The 9,074-nt window shown below is 32.5% G+C and overlaps 1 protein-coding gene across 2 annotated transcripts; it reads left to right on the top strand.

Moving 5' to 3' along the window:
• The first annotated feature begins 1,102 nt into the window (after window positions 1-1,102).
• Window positions 1,103-4,248, top strand: LOC129302002 (upstream activation factor subunit spp27-like). 2 transcript variants are annotated; one of them, XM_054940658.1, is made up of 6 exons: window positions 1,103-1,701; window positions 2,614-2,725; window positions 2,823-2,994; window positions 3,086-3,270; window positions 3,423-3,566; window positions 4,149-4,248. In XM_054940658.1, exons 1-5 carry the CDS (start codon window positions 1,262-1,264, stop codon window positions 3,546-3,548), a joined length of 1,035 nt encoding a protein of 344 aa, XP_054796633.1. In that variant the 5' UTR covers window positions 1,103-1,261; the 3' UTR covers window positions 3,549-3,566; window positions 4,149-4,248. The 2 variants fall into 2 exon arrangements, with proteins under 2 accessions (XP_054796633.1, XP_054796631.1); XM_054940656.1 differs by having other exon boundaries at window positions 1,104-1,701; window positions 3,925-4,248.
• Window positions 4,249-9,074: the final 4,826 nt, after the last annotated feature.

The raw sequence follows: 9,074 nt of genomic DNA, 5'->3' as shown, positions 1-9,074 counted from the left end.
ATATGAAGAATATTAATGAACTCTGCAGTAACTAAGCCGTAATAAAAAAGTATAGAGATATTCATTAAAAAGGATTGGTAGTAATTTCTTTAGAACCTAGATGTCTACATCTACTAATGGTACTTCCCTCTGCATTCATTAATTTAAGGGTTCAAAATTAGATTATAATTGAGTCAGACTTGTTAAAATTAATTTAATATTTTTAAACAATATATAAAAATATAAAATAAATTCTTTCATAATCATAACTAATATTGAAGTACAAAGATATTCAACAAAAGATAAGAAAAATTATAAGTCATTTTAATTTATTGAAAGAAAAAATATATTTTATAACTTTCATCCTCTCCATTTTTTTATGGGCATGATTTTTTTAAATTATAATATAAATATTTTTATAAATATCAAATAACACTTGATAGTATTAATTTTCAATTCTTTTTAAAATTATTTATTCTAATTCAATGCTCTAGATGTCATGAACAGGGATACGGAGGATAAATATCGCTAGTGGAGGTTTAATTTCTAAGGCCCATTTATTTTAACTTATTTTATAAAAAAATTACTAATTTTTTTAAAATTATTTTGTGAATTATTATTATATTTGTTTAAATTTTAAAAATAATTACAATCTAAAAAAAATATATTTTTAATTATTTTAAAAAGCTATTATAAATTACTTATGAAAATAATCTAACACTGTAGATGAAAGAGAGCATTTTAAAAAGTTGAGATACACAAAATATTATAAAAGTTTTAAAATAATATAATAATAAATTATTTTTTAAAAATAAAAATTTAAAAAATATTATAATATTTAAAAATAATTAATTAATAATTATTTTTTATTATCGTAACTAAGAAAAAATAATATTTTTATAAAATTTCTATGAACTAAATTTTTTTTATAAAAATTTTTAAATTATTTAAAAATTACTTATTTTTAAATCTTAAACGAAACCAGCCTTTCTGGTCACGGACCCCCTTTCAATGGGACACGTGGCGATGTGTCATTGAACCTTTTCCAACCAATGATCCTCTCGCTGTGTCCCAAGACTACGAAAAATTGGTTGTGTCATTATCCTTGTCAAACGGAGACAATGAGAGAGAAAGAGAGAAGGCAGAGAGTGTAGAGAGAGAAAGAGAGAAGCTTGGAGATAGAGAGAGAGATAGACAGAGACGAGGAAGGAGGGAGAGGGGAGAGAGAGAGAGCAGTATCCGTTAATTTCAGTTAAAAAGGGAAAACTGAAAAGCAGGAAAAATGGTTACAGACCAGGAAATATCTCAAGCCGTACAATCCCTCTTCAGGGATGCAAACCCTAGAAGAAGCTTCTCCACCTTGTACGAAGTTGTACAGGAGCTTCAGGCCAAGCTCGGCCACGATCTCACCCACAAGCTCGACTTCATCACTGAACAAATCAACCTTCTTTCCAGATCTTACCCACCGCGCCCGCAGCCGCCGCCGCCACCGCAGCAGGCAAGGCCCTTACTACAGCAACAACGTCCTCAACTCGTATTTCCCCCTTCGAAGGACAACATCGTTTTTTCTCAAAACCCTAACTTTCAGACCGCTCCTCCTGCTCCAGTAACTTCTGCATTCCAGAGCTTCGCCTCCCACCCTGAACCGGTTAAACCCGAAGCTGCTGATGGAACTGGTCGCGAACCTCCCTGTAATTTGGGCACCGAGGCCCCCAAGGAGAGGTAGGGTTTAAAAATGGTTCAGTTTCTCATTTTGTTGCTGTTCGTATATTTTGAAGAGTATTGAAGTAAATATAATAAAAAGTGACAGTGAACTCTAGTGGGATTAGGGTTACTGATTCTGCTTCAATAGTGGGTCTGAGGGTCAGTTCATTGCTTGTCAGGGATAGGATCTGCTAATGTGTGGTGTAATTTAATTTTGAAGTCATCTATTTTTTCCTGTCTGCATCTTATTGTGTCTTCTAAGAATTCGTAAGCCACTGGGTCTGTTAGAAAGAGTTAAGTCTGTGATCAAGTACGCAGTGAAGAAAATAACTTCACTCTCAATTGCTTTTGATTTTGAGTGTTTAATTACGTTAGTTACAGCATCGAATAGCAGACTTTGCTTGATACCTGTGATTGTAGTCAGTTGTGTGAAATTTATCCCAGTTCCTGTCTCTTGGAGTATCATTGCATCTGTCTACTCTTTATCTAACTCTTCTGGAGGATAGTTAATGAAAATAAGACAAAGATTATCACAGCTCAAATGCTTCTTTTGTCGGTTATAATGTTATATTAGTTTTTCTCTTCTATACTGGATCTCAATAGTCTCAAATTTGGCTTTTCTTCTGTTGAAGCATACTGCTATTGCTGTCTGAACTCTCTGTTTTGCGCTTGGAATGTATTTTTAGAAGCATGATTGAAGTTGGCAGATGCATTTAAACTTTATTGCTGGTGATATTTCTCTTCAGAATAACGCACAATCCTCTCAACAATTTTCTAATCGTGTCAAGTTTACTGATGATGGAAATCATTTGTTCTTATCTATAAACAGCTTTTCAAAGTTGTGTCCATTTACATGATCTATCATATAATGATCAAACATGACTTTGATGATTGACTGGTTTATAAGTAATGGATTCTTTCTTCTTGCAGTACGCAAACTAAAACAAAGAGAAGAGGTGGTCCGGGAGGTCTCAACAAACTTTGTGGCGTTTCCCCTGAACTGCAGGTTATTGTTGGCCAGCCAGCATTACCAAGGACTGAGGTTCATATTAATATTATTGAAGTTCTTCATTAACTTTTTTTCTCATTTTTTATACGTTTCTAGCAAGATTACTAATTTATAATATGGCTGTGTTTAGATTGTGAAGCAACTGTGGGCTTACATAAGGAAAAACAATCTCCAAGACCCTAGCAACAAAAGGAAAATTATTTGCAATGATGAGTTGCGTGTGGTGTTTGAGACAGATTGTACTGACATGTTTAAGATGAACAAGTTGCTAGCTAAACACATCATCCCCCTGGAACCAACAAGTAGGTATCGATATCATGGGTATATATTCATGAAATTGTGCATTAGCACCACTGTTTGAATTCTTCATTTTTTTTTTTTTTTAACTTTCAGAACAGCCAGTTCGAAAGAAGCAGAAGGCAGATGCGGAGTCAGGAACACAAAGTGCTGACTCTGCTCCACTCTCTGTAATTATATCAGATACACTTGCTAACTTTTTTGGCACTACTGGAAGGGAAATGCTTCAGTCTGAGGTTTTGCGACGTATTTGGGAGTATATAAAGGTCAATCAGCTAGAGGTGAGTATTATGATGAGTGAAGGATCATGCAAGAATTTGATTTTCCCAAGATTGCCTGGGGGATAAGTTTTATAATGGATAAACTGCAAATTATTTCGGGTGAAAATTGTTGGGAATCAACTTTTTGAGTTAATTCTGCAATATACTCATAGGATCCGCGGAATCCAATGACAATAATATGTGATGCAAAGCTTCGGGAGATCTTTGGCTGTGAGAGCATCACAGCATTGGGGATACCAGAAGTGTTGGGTCGTCATCATATATTCAGAAGATCATGAAGCGGATAAAATTATATGGTTGGTAGATTTTTATACTTATGTTTCCTATGATTTCTGTTATCTTTTCTGATCATTATCAGTTTCATAGACTCATCATTTAAATTCAATCAAATGATTTCTGGCCAAAAGAAAAAAAAATCAGTCAAAAGATCTATTGTGTGATCTTTTTTAACATGGTTTCGCTGTGTGCTGTTAATTCTCTGGAAATGGCTGAATAATGTAAGAAACAATTTACAGAACGCATTAAGATCCGATTATGATAGTCTGAAGTTTTCATGAGGGAGAAAGTGAATGGCCTCCATAAAACTTCATGGTTTATTTCAATAAATAATATTCATGCATGGAATTCTAATGGAATATTTGCTTTTGGTTGCAGTCGCAAATTATTTGCTGTTAATTCCAGTACAGTACTTTCTGGGAACATGTTGATATGGCTTATGTAATCTGACCAGTTAGATCTTAGCGTTCTTATCATAGTGACGACTTTTATTTTGATTATGGCTTTGTCACTAGGCTATGCTGCTCCTGGCTTTTCTAACTTGTCAGTTAGGTTAGAATGATTTATGGCTATTTCTGACACCTGTAAAATGCTGACTGTAGATGAGAAAATGATGTAAAGGGTGATCATATCCTCCTCTAAACATAACTTTGTGTTAATCTTATGGTGATGTAATGAAGCCTGCCAGATACTTTGTAGTTTTCCTGGACTCAATTTTATTTAATTCTTTGTATTCTACAAGTATAGTTAGTTATCTCGTTTTCACCGGTTCACTTCCTCCTTAAAATTGGTAGGTTATCTATGGGTTACAATTTATTTAATATCAAACTGTATTCTGAACTGAGGTGCTCGTCGATGATGTTTTTTACTCCTGTATCTTTCGGCTATTTCCCAGTCGTCATTTTGTATTGATAATCTAGGAACTTTTCCTTTTTTCCAAGGGATAAGTTTACTCTGCATCCTTTAATGTATTGGCTATATTTCGAAACCTAGGTGTTTGATTGTGACCATAAACTCCTTCACTGTGACTTGGCAATTCAGTAAGGAAATCAAACTTCGGTGAAATGTTTCAAGTTTTTGCCGTGATTGTATAAAAGTACCTACCTAACCTTCCTCATGTTCCTCTTGGCACTTGGCTTATTCATTCTTGGATCTCAATTTCAATAATTGAAATTTAATGTTTTATAAAATTAGTATTATGCTATTAAACAATAAGTTTATTTATAATAATAATATTAAATAATATAGTGAAAATTAATTTGCATGTCCTAGTTTTTCTTGATTTTGAAGTAAGTTTTTATAAGTTATTTTGCTTCAATCATGTAATGTGTTTGATTACTAGAAAGAATGAGAATGAAACAAGATAAAGAAAGAATGAAAAATGAATTAAATTATCTTTCCCATTGTAGTAAATATGATAAGATCCCATATCACATATTATATTTGTGAGTGAGAATCATTACATTTGAATCATGACTATCAGTTTTTTGAATTAAATTATCTGTTGCTCATCATGAAAATATTTTATATACCTTTTCTTCATATTTCATCATTTTATTTTTGTTTTTATTTTTTTATTTTATTCCATTCTAATCCTTCAAAAAACCAAACAAGTCTTAAAGATTAAAATTATTAATAATAAGTGGTTCACTTTGTCAAAACAAAAGCACTTTTAAAATTTATGAAACGCGATTTAATACTTTTAGGGAAAAAACGAGAGAAATTAATTTAATACAATATTTACATTTTTATTAATTTCTTATAAAATTATAAATAAATAAAAATTATTTAGAAAACATAACCTAATTATATAAATTCTAAAATTATATAACCTTTAAAAAATTATATAACCTTTAAATAAAAATAAAAATGAGAAGTTCAAGAATTTTAACTTTCCATGGATCAAAATATAAGAATTTGATTAAAATAAAATGAACTGCAAGAATCTAAGTTAAAATCAAAGAATTAGAAGGACTTGTAGATTTATTTTTTTCAATAACATATTATAAAATTTAACAGTTTAAATTTATTTATTTATTATTTAATATTACAATAATAATAATAATTTTATAATACATTAAATCTTAATCATTGAAATTCAGATGCAAGAGTTAAGAAGCTAAGTGGAGACATGAGAGCAGGCAAAGAGATAGGTAAGGGGAAGAAAGTCAATTCTTTAAAATATATATATATATATATATATATAGAAGATATATATATAGAAGTTAAAGGACATTTTTACTACTCAACTATTTATTTAAGAGAATTTGTTATTCTAAATTTATATATAATTTTTTTTTAAATATTCAAAAATGATACATTGAATATTTTATCATTAAAAAAGTTAATTTTGATTTTTACTTGATGTAAATCTTACATGTTGAAACAAAACTATGGTTGGTGAAGAGCTCTTTTTCTGTCTCGGTCGCCAGCGAAAATGCATCCTTTGCTGTCATTTCCATCAGGATTTCTTCAACGACAAAACATAGAAGGCTAAGACGCGATACCAAACTCGTATGCAATGAACATGGTTCTAGGGTTCTACTCGGATCCTTTTGTGGGTAAGCGGGTCCTGATTATTTGGCCCAGTTTCTTGGATGATGAGAGAAGTCTTCTTAGTGGGTCATAAATCTTGAATATTGGGCCCATTATTGATTATTGGTTCAAACAACAATTCTTCGGCCTAAATCATAGCCTACCCATGTTACTATGTTAAGCAAATTGAGAAGAAGAAAATAACGAATGAAATTGAACCATAATATTGATCAACCATGAGCAACAAGCTTACTACAACATTCAACCCATAACTAAAGGAATCAACCCCAAACTATGGGGAGAAACAAATGAGGAACATACAAGCCTATCTGTCAACCATATATATAGGCATATGAGAAAAACTAACCATGATTAACTAACAATTAATCATGATTAACAACTAATATTCCATCAGTTTATCTCTTTTAAGATGGTTCCTCACTTTTGCTTGCTCATGGATTGCTCTAGTTTTATTCTCATGAGTGAGACATCAACGTGTGAGTGGACCTCACAACCTAAAAAATAATAGTCATTTTCTACTATTTTATAACAGAGTTTTAGATGTTCAGAATTTAAAAGTTGATAAAAATTTTTGCACAGTTTACAAATTTAAAATTCAAGATGCTATTCATGCAATACTTTAAGAGATGTATTGCTCATTAACCCAACTTATAATCAACTGTAAGGGCCAGTGAAAAGAGACCATAATTCAAACTTCATATACCTGCATTTTGCTAAGAGACAGCCAACATGATAGCTAGCACATGATATATTTTTATCATTAACAATGGACAGGTCCAATTTATGGCTCATCCTCGCGGCACTTAATTCAATACTTTTTTTTAATAAAAATTAATGAAACTTTTGCAACTCTTTTCCAGAAACATCATTCCTTCACCTCTCTTATCATCCACCTCATCTCAACTTGACTGAAGGTAATTTTGAAAACTTGCACATTTTTTTGACTCTGAACTTCTTTTAACTAATTTTCTTAATCTAAGAAGTTAATAGGTCCTCATAATAAGGACTGGAGAGAGCCATTCACATAGCTCACTTCACCTTTTACTCAGTTGTCAAACTGTACGAGACCACTGAATAATAAATCGTAATGATGACCATAGAAAGGAAGCATTAAAGTGAAGATTCCTGTGACTTTTGTCAAGCATCATCACAGTGAATTTGAGTAGATTCAAGAAACTTAATATTTCATAATGAAATGGAACACAAATAAGGAAGGAGAAAATTGCATCCTATATTTTTTAGAAACAGGACATGGGTACTGTAACCCTTGTCAGTCAAACGCATGTTCATCCATGTCTTCTTCAACAACGTCAAATTTGTAAAAGACACACTTGCATCTCTCATGTCTCTTTCCAATGGGGAAAAATGGTTTGGAAAGGTTGGAATTTAAAAAAGTTTCATCCATAGAAAAGTTTAGCATCTTAATCCAGGTGAAGAGACAGAATTATGAATGAGCAGAGCTCAGGATCAAAACTCCATGCTTAGAAAAACAAAGAGTTTGCAAGCATTTGAGGAAGCTAACACAAATTATTCTCCACCTATTAATATTTCTCTATTTGAGCTTTCGCCCTAGTATCCTAAATCTTTGACCCGTACTAATCTAGTTGGCAACTTGCAAACACCTCTTTGGGAGGCATACCTCCCACCAAAAATTTAATTGCTGCTGCATACCCCAACTCAATCACCAACAAAATGAAACATGTAATAAGGGGGAGGTATATACTCATGTTGGATTATGCCCTCATCTTCAATGCTTCCATTCTTGATCTCTTCACCATAACAAGTATACCCTCCAAAAGCAAGCCTAGAACACAAGCACCCAATGCATCATCAACGGCACTCCCAAATGCAACTTTATCAAGTGATCAACGAATAGACACCACATAACCACTTACACTATTCTACAATCAATAATCAATTAGGTGTAACTGATAGCACAATTTCAAATAACAATGTAAAGCCAAGACCCACGTCCAAAACAATAGCACCTTTCCACAAAAGCAAGGCAAATTGACTAACTATGGGATATGCATTTTCCCGAAGTTAGCATCCCCAATAACAGCACCAAGCTAAATCCATTGAGATATTCTTCCATATCTCACAAAAAAATACCTTCAAATTTGCATTCTTTCATTGCTAGCAAATATCTATCAAATGATTAAGTTATTAAAAATTACACATAAGAGACAAAACATCAGCTCCCAAGGGTGGAAGCTTACATAACTTGGCCAAGCAATTCAGATGCATATAACAGAAGCATATAACAATAAACAGACTAAAGTCTTGTCATTACTTATGAGAGGAACATAGGCTAATGGCACATGAAAGGTTTGTTGTCAAGTTCTTTAAGAAGTTCAACAATGCTCATACTTCCATGTTCCTGAGTTCAGTCATTCTTTTTCATCTAATCGAGCAAAATATTATTGTCATATTTTCAAAATGATAATAACAAGCTCATGGTGTTGCACAACTTCAAATAACAACGTAAAGCCAAGACCCACGTCCAATATAATAGCACCTTCCTTTCCTCATAACTCACAGAATTGATGCCCACAAAAAAGCAAGGCAAATTGACTAACTATGGCATATTCATTTTCCCAAAGTTAGCATCCCACAATAACAGAACCAAGCTAAATCCATCATGATATTATTCCATATCTCACAAAAAACTACCCTCAAATTTGCTTTCTTTCATTGCTAGCAAATATCTATCAAACAGTTAAGTTATTAAAGAATTACGCATGAGTAAGAGACAAAGCACCAGCTCCCAAGGGTGGAAGCTTCCATAACTTGGCTAAACAATTCAAAGGCATATTACAGAAGCATATAAAATTAAACACATTAAAGTCTTGTCATTACTTACTTATGACAGGAACATAGGCTAATGGATACACTAAAGGTTTGTTGTCAAGTTCTTTAAGTAGTTCAACAATGCTCCTACTCCCATCTTCCTAAGAAGTTCAGTCATTCCT

Source organism: Prosopis cineraria, unplaced genomic scaffold (genome assembly GCF_029017545.1).
Source record: "Prosopis cineraria cultivar Desert tree isolate PC_DT_omini unplaced genomic scaffold, ASM2901754v1 PC2, whole genome shotgun sequence".
NCBI classification, from domain to species: domain Eukaryota; kingdom Viridiplantae; phylum Streptophyta; class Magnoliopsida; order Fabales; family Fabaceae; genus Prosopis; species Prosopis cineraria.
The sequence above is the reverse complement of the archived record's forward strand: the minus strand, read 5'-3'. Positions and strand labels throughout refer to the sequence as shown.

Bases quoted from the DNA above. Each gene is read 5' to 3' on its own strand.
- LOC129302002 (XM_054940658.1), top strand. From the start codon at position 1,262: ATGGTTACAGACCAGGAAATATCTCAAGCCGTACAATCCCTCTTCAGG. The intron at 1,702-2,613 runs GTAGGGTTTAAA...TTCTTCTTGCAG, and splicing joins ACCGAGGCCCCCAAGGAGAG to TACGCAAACTAAAACAAAGA. The intron at 2,995-3,085 runs GTAGGTATCGAT...TTTAACTTTCAG, and splicing joins CATCCCCCTGGAACCAACAA to AACAGCCAGTTCGAAAGAAG.